Here is a 27,307-nt window from a genome sequence, read left to right as displayed (position 1 = left end):
AATTTATAGAATGTGCCCGAGACGATCCCACGATCTCTGCAGTTTGAAAGATCGTCTTCACGTTGTAATCCTTCACGATCTAATATCGTCATATCGCCCACCCCTACTGCAATCTGGTGGCGGGATGCCGTCACTTCACGGGTAACATGATCGGCATGCATTATGGGAAATGTAGTTTATGGTCAATGCACCCTTTTGACTTATTTATTATAAGATAATCAGACCTTTTAAGCTCTCGCGGGCCACATAAAATGACGTGGCGGGCCACATTTGGCCCGCAGGCCTTGAGTTTGACACATATGCTTTAGAGTATCACTGAAACCCTGCAGAAAAAGCTACTGAGGGAGAAAATCATCTGTGGTTTCATCTCTTAAATAGTAAATAGTTGTATTTAGCCATTATTAACAGCTGTACAGTCCCTTCATGCAGTTTTAATCTTTTCGTCTTCATTGTCTTTTATACACTTTAGTGTTTGAGCAGAAAACAGTCATTCAGCTGAAATATTTTCACTTCTCTTTTCTTGTACTTTGTTTTTGAGTTAAAGAAACTTAATAAATGAAAAATCACAGTCAAATCAGATGTTTCATCTTTGTTTCACACTTTGACCACAACAACACCAAACTGGCTTTTCACAGCATTTGAAGTACTTTTTGTAAGTGACAGTTTTCTACAAACTAATCAGTTTATCAGTGTTTGCCAACATTTTAAAGTTTTGCTTTGTGTCAGTTTAGCACACCTCTTCCTTTTTACAGTGAAAATCAATCAAAGTGTTTTGTTGTGAAACAAACACATAAAAAAGCTACAAAAGTTAAACACAAAAAGATAAAACTGCACTAATAAGAACACAGTTGAATGTGTTCATATCCAACTGTTGGTGCCGTCGTGTGATTCCAGGTCTGTTTGTTGCTTGCTTTTATCAATGGATGGCACTGTGAGAACTGATTTCAGGCCCATTCAGTCTATCTTCCATCACAAGAGAAATCAACACAGTTTTCATTTTCCCCTCCAGCACCCACATTGTTTAAACAGCAAATTCCCCTATTCTGTGGTCTGAAGCCAGTGACGCAGTATTTCACTGTTATTTTAACTAGCAACTAGCTTACCAAGGCAGGCGCAGCTAGCTTACCGAGGTGGGTGCAGCTAGGTTACTGAGGCAGTTGCTTACAGCAGCAGGTCCAGTTAGCTAACCAATCAGCCTAATAGTAGACGTTCCTCATCCTCCCTTGGGCAGACGCAGAGCATGTGCCAGAGAAACTGTGCTTAAATGTGTCCGAGTCACTCAAATGTTGCCAGTGACGCAGTAATTAATAATTAGCCTTCGATACCACAAAAAAAAATGGGTACCGTCCCGTTTTTTGCCACATGGCATCGGCTTGGTACCGAAGTATCGGTTCTTGTGACAACCCTATTACAGAGTAAATGCAAGGTGTAATAATCATAAAGAAGAAAATGATAATGAAATGAGCAGTGTGATGAGTTGGCAATGGTGGGAGAGAATATGTTATGGCTATACACTATGGCTATACAGCTAATGATGCTACGTCTACGAATGAGATTTGATAATTAAATATTACTATATTTCGACATCAACTCAGTCATGAGCAGAGTGTTAAGACCAGCCTACTGTGAGTTGCGCTGTAGCTGGAGACCCTTGGCTGGAACCCAGGTGGCTGTGGTTGCCATGGTAACCCTGGAGACGCTGGATCTAGGTGGTTTCTCCTGGAGGCCGTGTCCCGTTATCACAGTGACGGATTCTGCCGGTGTCTCAGCGATTCAGCTCTGGTGGAGTTTGCCAGGAGACTTTCTGTCTCGGGCACTCTTGATTTCTGGTAGGCTTCTCTGCAGGCGGTCCTGCAGATGTATTATTTGCTGGCGTCTCTTGTGGGTTGATGCCAAATAAACTCTAAGGCACTTCACTTTGGCTGGATAACTTTAGAGGAGACTGGCGTTTACCAGATGACTCTAAACTGTCAAAAAGCTTCAAAAAGGAAAACAGTTACAAAAGTTACAAAATTACTCTGAGACACTTCTGTTGTTTTGGTTCAGTTGGTCTTGACTTACATCCTTCAAACCTGGAATTAATCATAATACAAGTGGTTAACTGATCAAACAACAACATAAACATTTCCTAAAGCTAATAGTCTATAAATGTGGATTACACAGCAGTTCTTTGACTGTAATAATAATAATAATATGGACATTCTGGATGTCATGTAGTGTGTGTTACCTTGTGTGAAGGATGCTGATGTGGTAATTATTTAATATCATTTATTAATTTAATTGCCCACTCATTAATGTGTGTTGTTTATATGTATATATGTTTTATATTTTTAGACACCCCCCATTAAGATTTTAAACATTAATATTCCAGGCACGAGACCACCTGTGAGGTTATATAAACTGTGGGCGAGCTGCAATCTTCAGTTGTCAGTTAATGTTTTAAGTAAAGCAACTGAAGACCAGCTCACCCACAGTGCCTTTGTTGTTTGTCCTCACAGGTGGGCAAATTAGGTGAAAAAGGGTTGTACATGTTGTAAATATTGCGTGCTTTATGTTTTGTGTATTGTTATGTGCTTTTGATAATTTTGCTTATATGTTAAATGTGTAACTGTCGATGTTACCTTAGTGTTTCTAACAGAAGCGAGTGAGAGGTGAAGTTTGCCCTCCTCCGCTGGTAGATGTGTGTGTGTGAAAGTTAATGTTACAGTGTTTTGTGGTTTATATTTTGTATATTTTGTCATTAGGTCCCAATAGTTTTGTTAATCTGTTATTTTCTAACTGGGCAGTTAGTAAACGGAATATAACAGCTACAGCGCGAGCCGCAGCTGATTAACAGCAAAGCGCAGTTTACCGTTGCTAGGCAACCAGAAAGCGCTCAGGCTGCGGTGCTGCAGAAATAGGAAGAGGGAGATGTTCTTATAGTTACATTGTAAATATGATTGTTTTGTGATTTAATATATAAAGGAGAATAAGATAATTGTTTATATAAAGAAATATTATAATTATAAATAGTAAAATTATATAGAATAACATTGTAAATATCTGGTGAATAGTTTTATTGCATTTTGAAATAGAGTAATTTTGATATTGTGATTATTGTGATGATTGTTTTGATTTAGTTGGCAGTTAATGTTTTAAGTAAAGCAACTGAAGACCAGCTCACCCACAGTGTCTTTGTTTGTCCTCACAGGCACTCATTTCTTAAAAGTGTGTCACCCCTGGAGTATGCAACTTCATGGGCGTAACACTGACAGTATGGTCACATGAAAGACATTGTCTTAAGTCTACATGTTACATTTCAAACAGGATAAAAGTTTGGGATTGAACTATTACATAGAAACATCTCATGAGTTACATAACAGTTTATTATTTGAATTATATATTCTTCTTCAGATCTGTGTCTGTGAAGAGTGATCTACTGGTCACTACTCAGGATTGGAATGTGGGTTGTAGTTTATGACTCTTATCTCTGTGCCCCTAGCTCTACTGTCTTCTCCCTTCTCCTCCCTCTGTAGCTCACCTCCTTCCTTGTCTTTGCTGCCCTCTGAAAAACCATTAAATCATCTTACATAAAGCTCAATAACATATTCTGATTTAGTTGGACTACATGCACATTACATAAAACTATCTGACAATTCAATTCCTATTCAAACTCTGTGCATCACAAATCTAATCAATTTCTAATCTAATCTAATTTTCCTTCAGTTCTAAATGTGGATGAAAAATCACCCACATCCTGCAAAATGCAAAGAGCTCTGGGGATTATTTAACCACAAAACCATGTATTTAGCCTCTTAAAAGATCAAATAACCTTAGTTGTCAATGTCAAACTACAGCTCAACATTATATTCTAATGTATTAGCATCACTAAGCAGGCAAACTAGCAAACTAATTTGTTTTGTGCTGCCTATTTTCCAAGTCAAACCCATGGGGCTAAAGCAGCAAGAAAGCGCAATAAGGTTTTTTTTTTCTTGACAAACGGGGCAGTAACATTAGCCTTCATGTAGATAGGTAAACAACCAGCTAACGTTTGCTAGATCTACTACAGTACTTTAACGTTACTGTAGTTCTAGTATGGTTCAATGTGCATCGCTGTCGTTGTTAGTTTAACAGACTTGTTTAACATATGCTGTACAGAACTCTTTCTCTTACCTTGCGGTGTCTTACAGAGAAATCCGAGAAGATTTAATTGTTTTTTCTCTAGAAACGCCATTTTACTTGAGTAATAACGTTACGTTACCCGCCCTGCTCGCGCCTGCTGCACTAGTTTGAGTGACTCCGTGCGCTGACCAATGAACACCAAGCTCTACCTACTTGCAAGACACCGATTGGCTCCGGCACCGAAGGTCACCCCGCCCTCTGTCTCTCTAGACGCTGGCTACACACAGATCTTCTATAGTCCGACAGTAGAGCGGTGTCAAGCCCTGAAAAACAAATTTTTCCTTCAAATTAAATTGGAAGCTAGGCTCAGAAGGCCCATTTGTGTATTCCACCACAGAAGTAAATAATCCAAACAGGATAACGAACTTTGTCCATTTGTTGTATTAGACTGCATTAATTTTAGGTAGATGTTCCTAACAAACTGCTAAGTTAGCATCTGACTAATTTTTGTAAAACTGATCAGCTGCTGTAACTGTGTTGGCTCCCACTTACTAATGGGAAACATGAAACCTAGCGATTGGTGCAACAGTTTTCAAATCGACTGTATTAATGAATAAATTAAAACAAATACAAAACATATCAAAACTAGACAACCAGGACGAATAAATGTGAGCCATTACTTAAACAATCTACGATCTTTGCTTCCTATTTTATTCACTCCTCCCGCCACACGGGGCGGTAATCACTATAGTCTATAAAAACCTTCAGCGGTTTATTAAAGCACGAAGTAAAACTCCCTGTTAGGTTTATACTGAGTTTGTCAGTTGACGTTCATAAGATTTATGACTTCGAAAATAGGAGTTGTGAGTAAAACTACAGAGATTTAATCCTAACGGCGCTAACAGACCGGAAACAGTCGTTAGTGCGAGTTCAGCTAGCTGCCGACTGTACTTTGACGTTTATCCTCGGCTGAGAGAGAGTGAGCAGCTCATTGGGAGCTCCGCTGTGGGTGAGTGGTTTCTCTCTGTGTTTCTGTCGGTGTTTTGTCTCTTTGTGTTTCTGAGTCGACGGTCTGAGAGCTAATGCTAACGTAGCAAGTCGCCGGTTCGTTTTTCGCGGAGCCCCGCCCAACGCCGGTTTTCATTGGTCACCTGCAAACTCATCTGTCTTAGTTTCATGCTGATTGGCTGTAACCCGCCAGTCCCTTTAACCGTGTAGTTGAAGTGAAGACACGTGGGAGAGTTGTGCGCACACAAACAATTTAAACAATAATAATTCTGTTTATTTCAGGCTGTTTTCGGCCACAATGGCTTCTACTGGAAAGGTTAGGCTGCCTCTATGTTGCGTGAGGCAAAAAATTAATAATAGGCAACAAGAAAATCACGTAGTGTTGCTAATAAAATGTAATTGTTGTGAGCATACAGTAACTGACAACTCTTTTGGGGGGGGGGTGTTGAAAGGTGAGGATATCAAACAGTAAAGGAAAGAGTAACACATCCTCCAAATTCCAGGTGGAAATATTGAAACATTAGTCACAATATCAGTTGGAATGGTCATTTTTGCATTTCATTTTCACAAAAAATTTTAAAAACAAAGATTTAAATTTTGTTGAGCTTTGTGTGAACAAAGCATGTTACTTTACATGTGGAGATTACATGAATTGTAGGGCGTCTCTTTTATGGTCTGTTGTGACACATTTTACCCTTTTTTTTTTTTTTCTTTTTTTTTTAAAAGTTCTCCTGCGATTTGGATACTGCAGTTGGCCATATTACGATTATGATAATATTTCAAATAATTGTTCATCCCTACTTAATACATTCGGAAAATAGTTTGATAATTGTTAAAGTGATCATTCTTTTTTTTTTCTTAGCAAAAATGTCATACATTTGTGCTTTCAGCTTCTTATTGGAGAATATTTTCTGCTTTTTCTCTCTTGTAAATCAAAGTAAAATGAAAATCTCTGACGACATCTGAATAGGAAAATGGGACTTGAACATATTATTATAGATGTAATATTGTAGAGAAATGATTCATGGATGAATGGAGAAAAGAATCAGCAGATTACAATTGTTAGTTGCAGCCCTGCATTATAGTTTTGGTATCTGCACCAAAACACAGGAATCAAAATGGCACTCAAATAAAAAATTTGAAAATTAAAAAAAGAAATTACCCAACTGATGTATGTCAGATGAAGTGTCTGTATCCTCGTTGATGATTTTCTGAAACCTCGTCCACCAGATCACTGAGAAAATATCAAGCAGATTTATTGGAGATGAAAATAATAGTTAGTTGCAGCCCTCCTCTTCAATACATGTACCAACATGTTTGCACTTCTTCTCTCCTACACACCTGTTTCCAGACAGGTCAGTATGATGTCTGTTGACACACAGCTTCAGTGAATGTCTGTGCTGACAGCGCCCTCAGCAGTTGAGTACAGGCCAATGCAGCAATGAAGGACAGCTCTGCAGAGAGTCTATAAGTGGCTCAAGGTGAGGGCTGCTGGGTAATCCAGAGAGGCTCACAGAGACTGGTCAGACAGAGAGGGAGAGTGACAGTTAGAACAGGTGATCTCTAAACCTTCTCACCTGTTTCACCCATCCAAGATGGAGGAACTCAAACACCAGCGTTCACCTGCAGCTGGTGGTAAGTTCCTGCCACGCTTGTCTTTTCTTTCCCTGTTGTTGGTAAACATGTAAGTAACAGAGGGAGGTCTTTGGTAGTATTCGTCCCATCAGCTAAGTTTGAATCTCACCTTTCTTTCAGTTCAATCTCATGTTCCTTAGGTGTGTTCGACTCCTGTGCGTTTCTGAAGGCAATTACTGATATTTGTAAATAGCTGATAATCAATATTGAGTATGTTTTCACTGGAACTATTAAACAGCACTTTTGCTCAGTCATCGATCACACCGAGAGCTGCAACAATTAGTCAATTGATTGTTCAGTGAATTGACAGAAAATGAATCAAAGTATTTTGATAATCTGTGACTTGGAGTGATTCAATCAAGACACAGACTCTGCTTCCAGCTTGTCAGCTGACATTAAAGTGTATAAAATATCTTTAGAATTTTTAACAAATGTATTTTTTTATTTCATGCACTAATTGATTAATCAAGAAAATGATCAACAGATTAATTAATAATGAAAATAAGTTAGGTGCAGTCATATTCAAGCATCATTCAGGGTGTGTGTTCATGTGTAAAAAGTGTGTGTGTGGGGGGTGGGCGGGATCTAAGCAGCTCACTGACCCACATGCTCTAGCAGGAAGTGCTGTCTGCAGCAGTCTAAGTAGGCTTAAGGTGAACTTGAACCGTGCTGCTGCCACAAAACTCTTTGTGTGTGTGTGTGTGTGTTTTGTTTATACTGTGTACATATTTATTTATATTATGTGAGTGATGTGTCGGCTGTGCCTCTGCTCCCTGTAATGAGTGACGAGGACGTGGATCTGCAGAGCTGGGGCTGGACTGACCTGTGTGTATCCTCACCTAATAGTGTGTGTGTGTGTGTGTGTGTGTGTGTGTGTTGGGGGGGGTGGCCGGCTCTCTTTGTTTTTGATAAGGTAGCAGGGATTTGTTTTGAGTTTCTGTTTCTCAGCAGGTAAATCTATGTCGGTAACGCTTCATTTCACAGGTTCTGTATCTTTTAGCCGATATTTCCAACAGAGGCTGATGCAATTTAGTAAATTAGTAAACAGAATCTCACCAGTGTCGGTTTCAGCAAAAAAAAAGCTAGCAGAGTGATGAGCTGCTGTGGGTGGGGCCAGCAGAAAACACCTGTTTTAGACACTTTTTTAAAAGACGCCCACTGAAACAATCCAACAGCTGTTTAAATTAAGCTTCAAGTAGAATTCAGTCAAAACAAAGTGAAGTTTAGCTCTTTCTGATTCGCTCAGATGACCTGCAGCTGCGGCGTGATACAGTGCATGCTGTAGATGCGCTTGTACATAGGAATACGGTAGTTCAGTGGTTGAAAAATTGTAGTGCGAAAGGAAAGTGCTGTTCTGACGGAAAGATAAAGAGCTGAAAATATTCTACATGAAGCTTCATTTAACCAGATGTTGGATTGTTTCAGTGGGTGTCTTTTTAAAAGTAAAAAAAGGTGTTTTCTGCTGGCCCCGCCCACAGCAGCTCATCACTCTGCTCCTGCTGCTCCTCTAAACTGAATCTACTGCAGGTAACACACTGACTGTACATGATGACCTCACACCACCCCACGTCTGATAACAACAACTATCACTTTAAACTCACAATTCTTTTGTCAGAGGGAATTTTTTCACATGTGGCCCGAATCCTCTTCCGTCAGTATTAAAGATGTGTTACAGTCTAATTTGGTGAATGTGGCAGAAACTCTTCCCTCTCTTGTCTTCGTCCTCAGCTCCAGCTACTCCTCGGCAGTGTCGGACTTGGAGAAAGAGCAGCAGATTGCCTCCTTCCTCCAGACCAGAATCATGTCCAGACGCAGCCTGCGGCTCGACGACAGCCTGTTGGACCGCGGTCTGCCGCACGCCAGCGCCTCCTTCAGTGTAGGAGGAGGGAGCTGGAGGAGCACCAGGTGAGGGTTGGGTAGGAGGGGTGTCGGGTGTCTCGCTGCTGTTTTCCTCCTTCCCCTTGTTCTTCTCCCTCTTTTCATCTCTCTTTCGTCTCCACCTCCTCTTCCTTTGTTCTTCCTCCTATCCTCCTTTTGTCTTCTCCTCCACCTTATTGTCATCTTCTCCTTCTTTTACACCTTTTTTCTCCTCGATGTCATTATTGGTCTTTCTCCTCCTTCACATCCATCATCCATTAAGTTCTTTCCTCCTCCTCCCTGTCCCTGCTCCTTCCTCCTGCAGGTCTCTGAAGTCTCGTCGTTCTCAGCACCACTCAGTCTCCTGCTCGGACTCTCTCCTCGTGCACACTCCTCGTAAACCGGCCGGCCAGTCGCTCCACAACAGCAGCGTCCACAGCGTGGCCTCGGACGCCTCTCTGCTCTCCTCTCTGCTGGACGAGTCCTCCATCCACGAGGCCACACTGGTCGACTCATTCTGGGGTAAAACACAGTGTCGTTAACTTGTCGGCCTTAATTCTTCTTCTGTGTGCAGACTGGGCTGTTTACACCGAGCAGGCAGCAGTTAGAACAAAAACACTAGTTGCTCAGGAACGTACAAAGTTAAAATGTGCAAAGAAATTTATCTTTAAAGTTTCCCTCCAGACATGTTGTAAAGTAGCTCTGTAAAAATACTGAAAAGGCTCTGAAGCTCATCTCCTCTGACTTCCTGGTTGAGAAATCTGGATCAGGCCTTGAGCCCCGCCCACCACCTGCTTGCTCCAGGTGGACAGGTGAGAGAGCAGAGAGTCTGAAGATGGTGAGAGGAGGAAACATCAGAGAGACTCAGCCACATGTTTGAGCCTCAGTCAGACCCAGACTCGGATGAGGAGTCTGTTGAGACCAGAACCAGAGACTAGCAGACGGATCAAAACTGTTAGCATAGTTAGCATCTTGGGTGGGGCTTTGTGACTGCTTTGTTGTGACATCACAAAGTTCCAGAAGTCCTGACGGCTGGTTTTAAGGCTCAGTTTCTGAATACAGGCTGTGTGAATTTCTCTGTGGACTGAGGCTTTGATACTTTCACAGTATTAATATAGAAGCTAGAGCTGATCTATAATCACACTACACATGGACACAGACCTTTACACTGGAGGAGCTTTAATATGAGGTGGTTAGAGTGAAGTAGTTTTTGTTCTGATCTTCCTCTGGTGTTTCAGGTTTGGACAATAACGTTGATCCTAAAGGTCAGTAAAATTAATTCTTACCACAGTTACTCTCACTACTGTAACTTTAGTTTTCCAATGAAATCTCATCTAGGAAACTGAGGTAAATAACAATTGTTCTATTAAGCTAAAAATCCAATCTGTAAAAATGATCAAAGTGTCACACATCTCTGATACAGAATATTGTATTCTCTTCTTATTAACATGCCGAAACACACCTGAATACAAGTTTATATTTTTCACTATTGTCAAATGATGTAATTTTCTCCAACTTTATTTGTGAATCAGCAGTTTTGACAGATGAGATAAATTTGAATGAGCAGTGATATAAAACATAAACATATCGAGCTTGAACCAGAGAATGTTTGGTTGATAATTTCATCCATGAATTGATAGAAAAATCATCAGTCAGTTAATCATTTCATGTCTCTGTCACAGAAAGCACCATCATAGCGGAGCAGAGCAGCGTCCTGGCAAACAGCACTCTGATTGGCCCAGACAGCCACTGCGCCAAACACCCGGTGCAGACGCTCAGCCGGGTTTACTGTAAAGACTGTGAGCTGCACTCGGACAGGAAGGAGTCTGTGGCCACTTACCGCTCCTCCTCCGAGTACACCACCACCACGTCCTCCTTGTTGACGGGGCCGCGGCCCTCAGACCACAGAGAGCCTGAAACGTCCACCGTCTACTGCCGAGACCGGGGCCGCAAGAGCAGAACAGGTGAGACAGGTGATAATCACTGTCTATCTATGACATCACAGGTGTTCAGGAAATACACTAAGCCAAAACATAATAACCACCTGCCTAACGGACGGCTCGGCCTCTGCGTGCTGCCAAAACGGCAAGTCGGACCTCTGAAGGTCCCTGTGGTGTCGGGCAGCAGATCCTGTAAGTTGTGAGCTGATGTGGATCGGACTTGTTGTTCCAGCCCCTCCCACAGAGGCTTGACATCTGAGGTCTGTACTACGAAGCAGGATCTGAGGTTATCGAGGTAACTCCAGGTTTAACTCTGGGTTTTCTGTCCCGACGCTGTTCTGTTGTTAAATCACCATGGTAACTTACGCTGAACTGCTCCAGAGCAAGTTAACTTCAGAGGATCAGATCAAAACCTGTCTGTGACCTGTAAATGACTCAACAATTATTAGAATTGTTGCTGATTAATTTTTCTGTCATTTGACAAATCATTGCAGCTGTATTTGCGATGTCACATCAGACGCCCTGAAGCTAATTTCCTGCCCAGCTGTGTTCACTTTCATTACGGACTCATTTCATCACGTTTTGTTTCCTGAAGTGAAGTCATGGACTGACAGCTTCCTCCTGCTCTCTCTGGCTCTGCAAACATGTTTTGTATAAATCTTTTTTATGTAAATCAAACTGCAGCTGAAATCGTTGAGGTGTCTCAGATTTCCCTGATGCACAGATGTACACATTTATTTGTATTTAAGTGTGACTCGGTGTGGTTCGGCTCTTCCAGATGTGCTGCAGCTGTGGCTGGACTCGTCAGTGCTGTGTGTCAGGAGCGCTGCAGTCTGCTGTGTCTCTATACTGACACACACCTGGCAGGTGTGTCAGAGGCTGGCCTCTAAGGTCACAGAGGTCCCTCTACACACTGACAACAATCATGGAGGTACTGACTCTGAAACAGTCTGTCACTAGTAGGTGTGGGAATTTACCTGTCAACATTTTTCCTCCTAGACACTGGTGTGAGTAAATGGGTATAAATAGGAGTAATCTGTTGGGGATCCACTCAGTGAGTACGCTGCTTTACCTGGTGTTCACCTGCATGTGCTGTTCAAACCACTTGCTGTTACTGTGACCTTTTCATCATAACATAACTCTAGCTTCCTGGTTCAGTCTTCCACAGAGGATCAGTGTGGATTTTTGACAAACGTCAATAATTCAGTTTATTTATTTCTGTCATTCTGTCTCTGAAGAGCTCACCCAAGAACCTCCTACTTTCCCTAAATGGTTCCCAACACATTACTTCACTCAGTACCATTAGAGCCCCTTCAAGCCCCACTAGAACCTTTTTAAGACCCTAAAACGGCTCCACCAACTGCTAGAACCTCGTCAATGACAACAACACATGGTATCACCACCAGAGCTACCCCTTCAGTCACCAGTAGCCTTCTATAGAACCACCCAAACATCCTTCACGAAAACCAGAGCCTTAGACTTCTAGAATCCTTTCATTAACCACTAGAGCCTCCTCAATGACCTCTTGCCAGAACCTCCTTAGTGCTCCCTAGAACCTTCAAAAGACCACCAGAATGTCCTCATTGACCACTGGAACTACCTAGAGGACCCCTATAAGAAGACTACACTATAGGGACACCTAGAACCTCAGTTACTATGAGGTATACCCATCGGAACACTAGAACCAGGACCCATAGATCCTCTACAGTAATCATTATAAAATCCCAAAAGACTTAGAACTACCAAAATGACCTGTAGCACTCAGTGACCACTCCCAGAACATCTCAAGACACAAGAACTACCCACAGGAACCCTAACCTCTCCAGTGATGACCAGACATTGATAAAGGATCTCTAGAACCTTCCAAAGGACTTCTAAAGCTACGTAGAACTTTGCCAGTTACCATTAAAACTTTCTAGATGATCCTAAGGACATTCTTAAAGGAACACTAGATCTACAAAAATATACTATCTGAAGAGGTTCTATCTATAGGACCCAAAGATCCTCCGAATGACCACATGAATAACCTAAAGGCCCATAGAACTACACTCTACAGGGCCTACAGTAGAATCACCTAATGAATTCCTAGAACCTCCTCAGTTACTACAGGAACTACCTATAGAACCTGCTCAGTGTCAGCTAGACCTACAACCTCCTCTGACTCCTCCATTGTACTAAAGAACAACTCAAACCACCTAGAGGAACCTAACTCCAACTACCTACCGGACCCTGATTAATTGCCACTTCAGTTACCCTAGCAACCACAGGAGGTTCCTAATGAATTGACCAAACCTGAAATGTTGGCAAATGAACAGGCAATGTTTTCTGCTTCCCTATTTACTGTTCTCAAAATATACTAAGATACTCTGAACCAAAGGAATGAATGTTTTTACTAGTTTTGACACAGATTTGTATCTTTATATTGTTCATGACCTCATGCTCTTCACCTGCAGCGTTTCCCTCCCAAACAAATGGGCAGCACTTTGCCTGTTACCTTGGCAAAATGCAAATCCATCCATGTCTCCCTGCCTGGAGTCAGTGCCGGTTGTCGGCTCAGAGGAGAGACGTGGATGTGGTGAGGTATTGGTCTGGAGGTCTCTCAGCTCCTGGTGAGTCTTGACTGTTTGTCCTCTGTGTTACAGTTCAATCCGGTCACTGTGGAGTCATGAGCCTCACGGAGTCGACCACGAACCAGGAGGAGCTTCATCCCAATGGATCTCTGTGTGAGTTATTACAGTAAGACACACACATTCTGTCTTTCTGTACTTGTGAGGATTCAGACTGGAAGTAGCCCTGTAATGTTATGTGTTAAACCATCATGTGGCTGCATTGATGTGGGTCGGACCAGTGAGACGACGAAATACAGCCCCAATACGTCCAGTTTCAGTAACAGATAAATGCATTTAAATGCTTATCTGTGATGTCCCTGAAGTGCAAAACACAACAACAAGATGAAAAACACATTTCACAAAACGGAAAAAGATGGTGAACTCTGAGTTGATTTGGGTCCGGTCCAATCACACAGAAGAATTGTTATCCCTGGCATTTTCTGAAATCTTTTGTTTTTGTTTGTTGTTTTGTGAAATCTTGTGCTTTGCTGTCGCCAGCGCAGAGACATAATTATTCTTCGGTGGTATTTTATCTGCACTGCTGCAGTTAATGTGGCCACCTTCTGACCTTTGGTCAACCTCTCCCTGCCTTGTGTTGTGTGTCTGCACCGCTGACGCCAACAGGTGACGACTGTAAGGAGAAACGGCGCCCAGAGATGGATACTGTCACCTCATCTTCATCTTCATCGTCATGGTCCTCACTGGCAATATGTCTCTTGGGGCTGATGTGGAGCGTGACGGTTTTCACAGGTTTAACACTCGTCTGAGTTGCAGATCTAACTGCTGATGAGTTTAGTTTTTACCAGGGGTTTAGAGTCTTTTACTTCCAGAGTCTTGAGTGCTTTTTTAATACTGGGACAAAACATACAAGGGCTGTATCATGTTTTCAGTGTCCATCTTTTCTACAATACAGTCACTGCAGCTGTATGACTGCTGTGTGTAAAGAGGAACTTCACTCTGTCTTTCAGCTCCAGCATGGAGAGGCATCACAGATGTGCTGATGGTTATTTTTTCATTTCTAGATTTTTCTTTGTCCACACTCGACCTTATTTGTAGGAAGGAGATTTAGGGCCCCGGATGAGGGAAAAAATTAGGAGGAAGATTTTTTTTTTTTTTTTTCCCCCCCACAAAGTACTTCGAGAAAAAAAGTCGAAATATCCCAAAGTCCAACCGACTCAGAAGAGGAAGATTTTTTTATTTTATTTTTTTTATTTTGCATTTTGAGAATAAAGTCGAAATGTTGTGACTAAAGTCAACTCCTCATTTTCTTTGCCTCTGTCAGCGCGCAGTAGATGTGATGAAGTAGTCTGCTATCGCTTTGGGGTCGTTGTTTGTTCTGTACGCCTCCATTCACACTACATAGTGACCAAAACCGTCAATACAACCATTGATGGTGATGCCGTACGACTTCAGTTTATCATACGAATCCATGTGCCACAGCACGTTGGGACCTTTTGTTGCAGTAATGCCTGAGTCTCAGACGCCGCGCCCGCCTGGGCTCCACACCTTCAGGAACAAACAACATGATCAGTTGTCTTATTGTGTCTTGTGATACAACATATCCCCTCTGAGTTGCACGCAGGTGTAACCAACGACATCCTTGCATTTGTCCATCACCTGCTATTTCAGTTTGCACAAATGTGGCCACCTGTCCCAAGGTTGTGTGGTTCTTCCTTCTGAACAGACGCAGTTTTCAGCACAATCTCTTCAGTCCAACTACTACTGACAACTACACTGTGAATTTCTTTGTTGCTAAAGCTGATTCTGAAGTACAGTGTCACTAGTTCATCTACACAAGGCATGTTGTAGAGGTAGTCATATGCGCTGTTTGATATCGTCTCAAAAGAGTTTAATCTCGAAATGTCAACTTTATTCTCGCAAGGCAAAATTAAAATTTAAAAAAAAAAAAAAAAATCTCTTTTTCTCATCCATGGCCCTAATACTCCTTCGTATATTTGGCACCAGGTTTGAAAATGACTGTTATATTCAAAGACAGTTTAAGTTTCCGACTATCGACAGAACTTGTGAGGAATCGTCTTCTTCAGGACGTGTTCTTCAAATCCTGAGATACTGGATCTCTTTCTTCATCAGTCTGATGCCTGTTTGCTTCCTCAGCTCTGTACCTCTGTCAGCTGACTCAGAGAGCAGCTTCAGCCGTCTGGCCTCTCACCAAGAAAATGTGTTCTGCTTCACGGAGCGCCGGACGCTCTGCAGGTTAACACCATGTCTCTGTTTTGTTTTATTTTGAAATTCTCTTCCCCGGTTGATCCCTCCGCTTTTCGCCTGACATGCAGCATGTTTGTGTCGGAGCTCCTGTTGGATTTTGGGTGTTTTGTCTGTCGTGCCTATTTATCTAACATTCCTGCTTGGTGACCTGCAGCCTCCTGCTCCGCTGCTGAACCCGAGTCAGCTGATGTTCCACTGATCTTCTCGTGTGTGTGTGTGTGTGTGTGTGTGTGTGTGTGTGTGTGTGTGAGAAACAGCAGGGGAGGTGTTCAGGTGGCTTGGCAGACAATGGCATCACATGGCCACCAGCTTCCTCCTGACTCGGTAAGTTTGCTTGTTTTTATTTGATATATGTCCCATCGCCACGGTACCCGGTGTGTGTGTGTAAGACACATCATGTGACATCATAACTTGAGAACAACATGGATATGACAAGATTTCTTTTGTGCTTTGCTGCATACGTTTGTATATTGACGAGGTAAAACTGAAATTATTAAAACTAACATTTTAGATGACAAACTTGTATTACTCTGAGCCTAGACAGGACATAAAATAATTAATTTATTCCCAGAGATCTATTGATGAAGGTGACCATCCTCAGAACATCAGCCCCTTGTTCCTCGACTGTGTTGCTGATTATTTATCTTTCTAAATAATCTTATTTCTCTTATGTAGGAGGCAAAGTCACAGTTCTTCATACTTGCCTAAATGTTAAATTTGGAGGTTGTTACGTCACTGTTCCGTCTCAGTCCATCCTAATTTACTCGACATTGTTTTAAAACCTGAATGAAGCAACTTCTTAGTTTGGATCTGCAAAAGCAAACACTCATTATATTAGACATTTAGTGACATTGACGCAGTTAAGTATGTTAACTACTGCATTTGTTAAATTAAAGGTAAAATAACCACATTTACTGCATTAACAACAAGATCTATGTTCTGTTTCCATCAATTCTTAAACCAAAGAAATCTGTGACTTTAAACACTAAAGGATAAAACCAGGAGAAGCTGACAACTCCCATGATCCCACGCTGCTTCACAACGTCACCAAACTCCGTCTTGTGTTTATTGTTTTGATTAACCGGACGTGTTCTCCCTGCAGGTTCCCTCTGCGGCTCTTCTTGATTCTCCTCCCTCTGCTGCTTCTCCTGTTCAGTGAGTTCCTTCAGTTTCATATCTTCACTGGAGACGCAACGATCAATCGATCAGTCGATCAACAGAAAACTTTTCCTCTTGTCGCCTGACTGTAAATTTAGTAGTTTTCAACTTTCTGACGTTTTGACCAAATGATTCATTGATGTTATTGATGAAAATCAGCAGATGAATATTTAATAAAAACAGTTGTTCGTTGTGCGTCTTCACTGTTTATTGGTCTGACAGACTAAAACTTACTTCACGTGTTTCACCTGAGATCTAAGGCTTTGATTAAATTCACCTGTATATAGTCGGGATGTTTCTCTGATATTAACTTGTACATTTACCTAATTTCATGACCTGCACAGTTTTTCAGACTTGAAGGTTTTCGTTCTCCCCCCTTCAGGCCTGTGTTGGTTCGGTCCAGCTGTTCTACAGTCCGTCCTTCCAGCTGTGAACATCACAGAGTGGAGGACGGCGGTCTCTGACGTCCCCGGTCTGTCCCCCATGTACAGCTTCATGTCCGCTCAGAGCCAATCAGCTGAGGGCGCTGTAGAGGAGTCGAGGGAGGTGCAGCCCTACGTGGAGCCGCTCTACAGTCGACCTCCGGCAGCAGAGACGCCGACAGCGGAGGAGGTACTGAGGTTTTTAATGTGTGTTTCAGTATTTATATTCATCATGAGACTGACTCTGCAGAGCAGGTCCTGTGTGTTTCAACTGGTTCATGTCGAGTCTTTACTCCTGAAACAGTTTTGAACCAATTAATCAATAGACAGAAAAAGGATAAAATCACCTTTCATCCCTCTGTAATGTTTCCACTGTTTTACGTCAGTAACCTTAACATGCTTGAGTTTCTTCTGGACGGACAAGAAAAAATATTTCATACAACTTATTTACAGTGTTTTTGCAGATGGTCAAAGATGCTAAAAAAGATCCCAGTGAAAGCAGGAAGAGCACTGGACAGAAATGACGCACTGAAAGCAGCAAACAGATTCAGGGAAACTGGATATTAAGGCTGCACGATGTACAAAAAAATCATATTGTGATTACTTTGGCAGATTGTGATGTACATGTTCCTTTACGTCTGGAGAATATGAGGAACGCCTCTGTAGCACCACAACTCTTATGGTGCTAACGAACAGCGATGTGACACATTTTACCTTTCACAAAAAAAATTGCAGCTACTGCGATTAGGATATTACACTTGGCCATATTGTGATTTCGATTATATTTTGATTAATTGGCAGGGCTACTGGATATTTTTCATGACCTTCTTACATTAACAGACTCGTGATTTGTGGATTTAATTGAAAATTAATCAATCTTATATCAGGACAAGTAGGTATTTTTCCTGGATATGACGTTTTGAAAAGGTGGGTTCATATTCTACCGGTGGACAGTCTGTTTATATAGACTTATATTGCTTACACTGCAATACTGCTGTTTACATTAAAGTATTCATTGTCTCCCAGGAAGAGTTGGCCCGGCTCATTCGTCTGGAGCAGAGTCTGACGGCGCTGTGGGAGCGTGTGGAGGCCGGAGGGCGGCGGGCGGAGCAGAGACACAGGGAGGTTCTCCGGCTGTACACTGACCTCCAGCAGCAGCAGCTGGCCTCTGCTCGGGGCAGGGAGGACGGCGTGGAGCCCTGGCTGAGCGGCCTGCTGGACCATCAGCTGTCCCAGCTCAGGAGGCAACTGGATGAGGAGAGACGGCAGAAGGACCAGGTCAGATACTGGACTCATCAGGATGTCGGGGTCACAACATGATTAACTGGATGGAAGAAGATTTTTCTACTGCACTAAATTATAGATTTATTGTGTCTTTTTTTGCTTTTTGTGTGAATAATTTGTTGATGCTTTATTTTGTGGGTCCATGATATTCTTATCACTTCCTAAAAGTTACTTCAATATGAAATTTGGTGCTAATGAGGAAAATACAAATACATCAATCCAGTTGAGTTTAAAGGGGGGTTATGTGGAGTCAGATATCCTGTGAGGTGACGGGGACAGGTGCATGCAGGTGTTGTAATGTTTCGGATCTTGAGCATTGTGTGTGTGTGTGTGTGTGTGTGTGTGTGTAGATTCGACAGCAGGATTTGTTGCAGCAGCAGAGTCAAACGTCTCGTCTGCAGCAGCTGGAGCTGCAGCTGCAGGCACTGGCTGCCAAAACAGAGGTAAGCCACGCCCACACGAGAAGAAATGGAAGTTCAGAAACGACTTGGGCCGAGTGTCGAACATTTTGATGTTTGACTGTCACGTTCTCCGACTGTAAAACCAGAAGAATCTACAGTGTAGTTCACTAAAGTGACCTATTGACGGAGGATAATTGTTTGTTTCTGAAACTTCAGGAGATGCAGTGGAGACGAGAAGCTGCTCCAACAGCCTCACCTCCACCTGCAACACTTCCAGCTGCCGTCAGGTGACCCGCACAGGAACATAACACCCGTGGACATGAATCAAAGCAGCGTGTCAGTATGTAAAGCCTGTTCCTCTTTACTGACTTCCTCCTCCAGTGCCGGCGTGGACCGTCAGTCCCATGATGCCTTGCTGGCACAGGTAGCGAGGTTGGAGGCGGCTCTGGGGGATATGAGGCAGGATGTTAAGGGTCTGTCTGGGTTCGAGGACGGCTGTCGACGTCTCAACGGAATCCAGCAGACGGTGAGAGCGAAGGCGTTTGGTATTAAACTACACAGTCGAGAAGCAGCGCGGTTAGCCATGTTAGCTGTCGTTAGCTAGCTAGAGAGCAGATAGCTGAGACAAGTTGAACAATCGTGTCCAGATCATGTTGAATATTCTCATTTCTATGAAGGAATAACCTCGACATTATCAGACTGCTCTCTGGTAACTGGAGCCTCTCATGTCCTCTGTCAGCTCTCAGCGCAGGTCTCCACTCAGGTCCGTGAGGAGGTCCGGGCTCTCGTCTATGGGAACCAGTTGACGGTGGGGGGCGGGGCAGACGCCAACACCCTCCCACAGTCGCTCCTCCAGTGGCTGTCGCAGCGGTACGTAAGTGGGGCCGACCTGCGGGAGGCGCTGGCCTCTCTGGAGCTCAGGATCCTGCAGAACATCAGCCTGCAGCTGGAGCAGCGGCGAAGCGAGGAGGTGGTCAGAGAGGCCGTAATGCAAACCCCTGGAGCTGCTGGGGCCACCATAACCCAGGAGGTGAGGTGGGGGGGTGGGGGGGTCTGTCCCTATCATGAATATTGACTTGTCCACTGTCTCTTAATCTCGTCTTGACTCTGTACGATGTGTCCACCTTGCTTTGAGGGTGTTTGTATATTTTTATACTTCGATATCCTTCAAACAGTATAATTACAAGTTCCTGCTCAAATAAGTTCCCGCTCCTGACAGTTGAGTAAGCAGCGACTCACTCGTCTCTTCAGGACGTCCATGTGATCGTGGAGAACGCTCTGCGGCTGTTTTCTCAGGACCGGACCGGCCTGGCCGACTACGCTCTGGAGTCTGGAGGTGAGAAATAAACTCTCCCAGTGTGTCTGACTGATAATCTGATGATGTGACATGCTAAAGGAACAGTCTGTTGTTCTATAGTTTTATTATATTACTGTCATCAAATCTCATGTTTAGATTCAAACCAGCAACACTGGCTGTGTTCCCTCCTCTCTCTGTGGCTCTCGGCTCTGAGCTCATTGGTTCCTACGTAAACCTTTCAAAACACCTCATAAAAATACAATTTCATTTTTAAAAGGTTCAGTAATTTCCTCAAACAGCTGCTCACTCGTTTTTATCAAACAGGAGGTAATGGAGCATTTGTCGGGGAATATTTTCAGTGGCGGATTAATCCACATTTGGTGTTGTAGTGAGTATTTGTGGCAGCAGGACAGTGTGTGTTCACGGTGATGAAGGAACATGTCAGCCAGTCACCTCATGACCATTGACCTGATGTGAAATCCCTCCTGTTGCCATGATCCACAGCTGACTGTTGTTTGTCTGCGCTCGTCCTGCAGGGGGCAGCATCCTGAGCACTCGCTGCTCGGAGGCGTATGAGACGAAGGCCGCTCTGCTCAGTCTGTTCGGAGTTCCTCTTTGGTATTTCTCTCAGTCTCCTCGAGCAGTAATCCAGGTAACACACCTGTCCTACACCAAACACACATCACACAAGACTAACGCTTTGATTTGCACTATTTGAAATTTAATTGATGGGTTATTCGCACTTGATAAACAGGGACCTGTTCTATTCATGGTTGAATGAGAATATTGTTACCAAAGAATGTTTAAGTTTTGTTTGAAACATGTTTTGTTCTAACGATCATACGACAACAGAAAACAAACCAGAGTCAGATTCCTCAGACTAAATGACACTGATGGAGCAGTCACACTCCACTCATGCTCTGTCTTCCTGCAGCCGGACATCCATCCCGGAAACTGCTGGGCCTTCAGAGGCTCCAAAGGCTTTCTGGTGATCCGCCTCTCCATGAGGATCCTTCCCACCGCCTTCTCCCTGGAGCACATCCCCAAAGCCCTGGCACCCAGTGGGACGCTGCGCAGCGCCCCCCGACGCTTCGACATCTACGTAAGAGAGGGGCAGCTGTCACCACGACCTGTCAGAAAGACGCCGTTTGGAACTTCAGTCTGTTTTGCACTCAACTGATGTTTTGCTTTCAGGGTCTGGATGATGAGAGCCAGGAGAGAGGGAAGCTGCTGGGCACTTACACCTATGATGAGGATGGAGAGGCTCTGCAGACCTACCCCGTCACTGTGAGTCATCCATGCAGTGTGCTGCCATATGCTGCTCTTATATGCACCATCAGTGGATAAAAACGGTGTTAAAGAGACCGCAACTTTTCCGTATAGTTGATCAAAAGTCGTCAAAGTTTCCCAAAACGAGTTTAATTGTTGCAACATTGTGGTGTAGAGATGTTTTTTAATGTTATAAATTGATTATTATAGAGATCAGCTCTACCTGTGATTAAGACAGAGCACAGGAGCAGAATCTCTTGTTCTTTTTCCCTAATAAGATTTGTGACTGCACTGGATTTATTCTCACTGGAGCAGTTGCCTCCCATTTTTAATTAATTATTATTATAATTGTTATTTTTAATGAAGTTAGCAACAATTTTTGCAGTTTTTTTATTTTCTCCTGCAGTTTCATTGCAAAAAAACATCTAAAGACATTGTAACTTTCATCCCAACTTTTGAGAAAAGCTGCGGTGAAATCAGGTATTTTTAGCTGTAACAGTTGGGACAGGTGGAAGGTGGAACAGGTCCAGGTTTTAGAGGAAACTTAAATAATTTTTAATCATTGCGTTTTCTGCCTCTTATCCAGCTCTCAGTAATTTATGAATTTAATTATTCGGGATATTGTTATATTCTACTATGATCTACTGGGGGGGAAGAAAAAAAAATATATATATATATTTCTGTCCTATGTCCTTTTTTCCTCGACAGGAGGAGAACGATGAAAGCTTCCAGATCATCGAGGTGCAGGTGTTGTCCAACTGGGGTCACCAGGAGTACACCTGCATGTACCGCTTCAGAGTACACGGGACGCCCAGCGACGTGTGAGGACGCTGTGCAGACTAATGTTGGATTATTTAATACACAGTGCGGAGATGACGGAGACGCCGTCCAACATCGTTTTTGCTGCTCTTTCCTCGACGTGTTTCCTGCATCAGCCACTCGCTGCTAACGGTGCCTAAATAACTCTGAATCGATTTATTGAATTGATCATCTCAACAGTGACTAAACTCACTTCCCTCCCTTCAGACCTAATGTGATCTGTGTCATTTTCCTGTGGAAAACAAACACACTGACAGCTCTGAGTGTGATGTTGAAGTTTTCTGTCAATAGTTAATATTTTTATATCAGTGTTGTTTTGTATTTGCTGTGTTTAAAAGTCCTTCTCACTGTTGGTTTTTCATGTTTTAGCCCATTATTCTTTTTATTGGTTACATTAACATTATCCCGATGTGAGCAGTTTTAAAGGGTGGGCTCACACTTTTTTCAAGAGTATCTTAATACAGCCCTCGCATGCTGTGTGTATTAAAACATTTTTAGTCAGGTGAAGATAATATCGTGTTGAGACAATGAAATGAGGCTCCTCCAGAGTTTTGGTTTTTCTAGAATAAATCTTTGCGTTTCCACGTTCTGTGTTTTCTTGTTGAGCCACGACAGGACTACAGTTATAGAAAGGAGAATTTCACACTAAAAGACTTTGAACTTTGGAAGATATGGTTTTTAGCTTAACTCTGAGCTGTATCATTATTACACATAACGCCATCACTTCTTCTGTTTTAATCTCTTCACAGCCAGAATGAACTGGAGGAACGATTACAGCCAAAAACCAAATATCCATGTCAGCATGTGATTTCTGTTTGAAGATAACTTGAATAGATAATTAACAATCCTTTAAAATCTCTGTTGTGTTCAAATACTCTGCAGTTGCAATTGAACACCTTTTTTTTAATGAAAGAAAATCTGAAATAATCCAGTCCACAGTAACACTTTAGATATATTTTCCCCTTTGTTTTAAATTTCTTTTTAAATGGACTCTAACAGCAGAGGCTGTCAGTGTAATGCAGCTCATCATACATCGGAGTGTCCTTGAATGCAACAACAGGAGGGCTTTTAAAATGGCTCAAGCTCACAGCAGCAGCACTGAACAATGATAATGTGCCTTTGTTCCCTGTTAAGTCTAAGGAAATGTTTTGCACTGATGGATTTAATGGCTGTAACTGTATTTATTTCTGTCTTCAGGTTAATGGGAGACAAAGTCTTGTTTTTATTACGGATTCTCTGACTTCTCAAGTGTGTGGGGACTTTTTTTTTTTTTTAAACTTAATATGTATATTTGTGTTTTTTTTTTTTTTTTTGTATGTGTTTTCAAACTGGGCTTATCAGAATAAAGATGTGAAATATAATCATTATTGGTGTTTTTCTTTCACTTTTTTTTCACTCTTTTAGGCAAGCTAGAGACGGCCTTTACTTCTGGTGTTAACACCTGGTTAAAACAGGTGTAAATGAGCACACAACGCATTGGGACCAGAATGCGATCAGATCAGCCAGACCACATCTGAAGGTGTTGCGGCTTGCATTGTGAACTGATCCCAGCAGGTATAAATGCAGTCTGTACAGTGTGACCACAGTATGAAGAAAAAAACATCAGTTGAAAGTTCAACTCTGTCTCTTCCTGCCAATTGGAGCAAGCCCAACACAAGCTCCAGAGCTTGACAAAGGGAAATGTAGAGTCAGTGCTACAGCCCTGACGGTTCAACCAACCTTCTCTGACCAATTTGAATATTTAAGTTCGACCACAATGTGAGCACAATTGAGATAACGAGAACACATTCTAATACCGGGTGTAACTGCACAGCCCTGTAGATCAGATGTCATTAAGTTTTCAGTAGAAAGTTAGAGTGCACTTTACAAAGGGTACAATTTACAGTACAATTTCTAAGAATCTAAACCAGGGGTTTTCAAAGTGTGAGAAGGTGAGTAGTGTTGCTATACTCTATTTTCCACTCAGGCATGTTAAATGGTTTTCAACATATTGTAAACATATCAAACATCTTTTTTAAAAACATTTTTTTTAAACTTTTTAATCATCTTTCTCTTTACTTTTTAAATGTCATATTTAAACATTTATATACAATACCATATCATACATTGTAAGGCCCTTGTGTGCAATTTTACTTAAGTCAAATGATTATTGAACACACCAGAGTGAGTCGGACACCAAACAAAATAGATTTTGATAATGGTATTTTCCTAGTTTATCTTACCTTTGCTTACACTTTGAAAACCCCTGACCTATACTGTATAACCCTGCGGGACAAAAACAGGTTAAAATTTAAGTTACAGTTACAAACACTTGAATTATAGACTTAAGTTTTATTTTTATTTCTGTTATTAGATACTACAGTTGTCATAATTTAATCTCTCGTTTTACCCAGTCCCAGCCTTTATGAAATCTAACAAAATGTTTTGCAGATGCTCAGTGTAACAACACTGAGCTTCACTAAAGCTGAGAAAACTAAAAACTTGTCTGTAATGTTTTTTAGTCATAAAGTCGGAAATTCTTTGTAATTCTGGCTCCATTTTGAATGGATTTTTTGTTTTTTTTTGTTTTTTTTTATAGTTCCCGTTCACGTCCTGCTGTAGCACGGGGGGATTTAATTAACGACGCACAAAAGACGCTGTGCAGCGGGAAAACGTCTGTGCTGGTAAGACGTGTTCCCTTTTTGTTAAGCTAGCACGTTTAAAACTAATTTCTTTTGGTTTAAACTGCGTGTAAACGTAACTATAGATCATTGTTGGTGTATTGCTGAGTTTTACAGTTCGTACAGCCGGTAAAAATAACTCCCGTTATTTTTTTTGTATATTGTATTCAATATAATATACAAAAAAATACATACACAATTTTCATAGAGTGAGATAGCCCGCCATTGTGTGACTGTTGACTGTGCCACTTCCTGCTCTTCTAGGTGCGTAATGGTTGTTTATTTGTTGTTATATGTAATGTTCCAGTGTATTATTATTATTGTGTATTACTGTAGGATCCCTAGTCAAAAAGTCTTATTAGTTTCCAAAAATTTTTATTTATAATCCTATAGGATAATATCTTATACATGATCCTATAGGTTATGTCCTTTAATATTTTACATAGGATAAAATCCTCTACCGTTGCGATATATCTTATGGGACTATAAGAACCAAGAGGACTATCATATGATCATTTAAGCTTATAGAAATGCATCTAATGCTATAAATTTATCCTATAGGATTTAATCCTATAAGTCTTTGTGTTTCTTTGCTCCCTAAAGAAAATGATTTAATTCACAGAATTTCCATGTAACAGTTTTAGTAAGTAAAGCAAAAAATACACTTAAATCAAATACATGTTATTTTATTAAATTAAATTATTCATTCATTCAGTGAAATATTGTACTGAATGAGTAGCCTAATAATATGAAACAAGCTTTTTATTTTTTATTTTAATTTGTTATTATATGCCTACATTTATATATAAATTGAGTTGAGGTGTCTGCTGAAGACGTTGAAATTTATTTACATGAATATTTAGTTTTTTCATTTTTGCTTTTAATATAACTGCTGTGAAGACATTCTTTTGATTGCATTTATTTATAATACACGTGTATGAATTTTCAAGTACATACATACAAAAAAAATAAATAAAAAGCTTGACTGAGCCCCTTGCTGCTCTTTGAGAATAAATGTGCAGATCCTGATCCCTGGTGTGATTGGTGTTCTTCACCCTACCATTCTACCATTCTGCAACGGCTACAGCTTCACCTGCCTCGGTGAGCTAACTTACTTGTGTTGTGTGTATTTGATGTTTAAAATGTACGTTTCATAGTAATATTCACCATGTTGCTGAAAGAGAAATAAAATGGTGAGTAAAACACTGACTCCTCATGATGCATGCTGAAGCTAGCTGCACCTGCCTTGGAAAGCTAACTCCTCAGCTCTTTTTACAAGTTTTGTTGTGTGTTAGCAACAAATTTATTTCCATGTAAATCTGATTCTAGCATTTAATTGTGGTTTGTAACTATCAAGCGTGTAAAGGGAAACATATTTGCTAAAAATGTCAAGTGACATTTCCTCTCTCAGACTGTGTCTATGAGGGGCGGGGCAGCTCTCCGTCATGTTAACCAGTGGGTCATTGTTAATCGAGTGCATATGAGAAAATCTTAATTTCCTTAATCCTTTTACAAAATGTCAAAAAGTGCCGATAAGAGAACCGTTAAAGTACCGGATCAATACACGTAGTAGCTTTAAAATCTTAATGATACCCTCCATTAACAGGAGCAGCCCGATGATCACACAGGTCAGACAAACTTAATGGGAAGAGAAAAATGAAATTAATACCCATCATTAAAGGAGAGTCCTACCTGAGCTCCACAGCAGCAGCACCATCAGCAGGTGATCCATGTCCAGGTAGACGTCTGTCTCTGTCTCCGTTTCTTCTCTGACTGCTGGACTTGTCCTCTCCTCCTCCGTTAACAACACGTTATGTTTCCATCTTTTATCTCCTCATCAACCAGCTCATTAGCAGCTTCTCAGTACGGAAGCTAATAATAAATCACAGATTAAAGGGTGAGTTCACTGAATTATTGCCTGTCCGATTTTCAGATATCATCCTCGCACACAGTTCACATTTAACCCTTCATTATCATGTGTTCAAGATGTCCATACATCAACTGTCACAGGTGCGTCTGGATCCTACAACCCAGAGACAAACACTCAGCAGGGTTTGTATTTTCTTCTCTCACAGTCTGTATAAACTTTAAAGTTTGTTCAAACCTACAGATCTTTATTTGTTATTATAAAAGAGTCCCCCACAGATTCATCATGTCGCGTCTACAACAGTCAGACTCACGATGGACAGTTCATTAAGCCTCAAGCAGGAGTAAGAGAACTGACAAAAATCCACTCATTCATTACTGTTTTATTGGATCATTATCAATCATTTCTGTCATTAGAGTAAACAGGAAGCGTTCAGGAGCACAGTTGTCTCAATTTTGGCGAGAAGGGGAGAGAAAGTCCAGAGTATCAAACTGAAAACCCCTGTGGTAGATGGAAAGTCAGAGCATCACCAAAGTGATTACAATTTATCCCGATGGAAAGAAACTAATTTTTTGAGAACAGCCCAACGTATCTGCACAGCTGCTGGCTGAAAATGTGGGGGGGCTGGTTAGTAAGGGTTGAGTTTAAGAGGCTGTTTCACAGAGTAACAGGATGTGTCTTGTACATCTTTATCTGATTAGAAAAATATAGTTTTGTGACTGTGTTCTGCACATGTGGCAATACATACTCTGAG

At 41.6% G+C, this 27,307-nt stretch overlaps 1 protein-coding gene across 1 annotated transcript; it reads left to right on the top strand.

The window, feature by feature from the left end:
* The first annotated feature begins 124 nt into the window (after nt 1-124).
* On the top strand, nt 125-22,088 carry LOC111219685 (SUN domain-containing protein 2-like). Its single transcript, XM_022742402.1, has 18 exons — nt 125-141; nt 8,473-8,649; nt 8,927-9,123; nt 9,840-9,866; nt 10,284-10,565; nt 11,320-11,472; nt 13,184-13,264; nt 16,917-17,146; nt 17,983-18,234; nt 18,591-18,683; nt 18,858-18,928; nt 19,023-19,167; nt 19,381-19,671; nt 19,893-19,977; nt 20,475-20,590; nt 20,873-21,040; nt 21,133-21,225; nt 21,916-22,088. The coding sequence occupies exons 1-18, from the start codon at nt 125-127 to the stop codon at nt 22,030-22,032; spliced, it is 2,595 nt and encodes an 864-aa protein (XP_022598123.1). The 3' UTR covers nt 22,033-22,088.
* The last annotated feature ends 5,219 nt before the right edge of the window (nt 22,089-27,307 follow it).

This window comes from Seriola dumerili, unplaced genomic scaffold (genome assembly GCF_002260705.1).
Source record: "Seriola dumerili isolate Sdu_G_001 unplaced genomic scaffold, Sdu_1.0 BDQW01000068.1, whole genome shotgun sequence".
Classification (NCBI taxonomy): Eukaryota; Metazoa; Chordata; class Actinopteri; order Carangiformes; family Carangidae; genus Seriola; species Seriola dumerili.
This window is presented reverse-complemented; position numbering and strand designations above follow the sequence as displayed.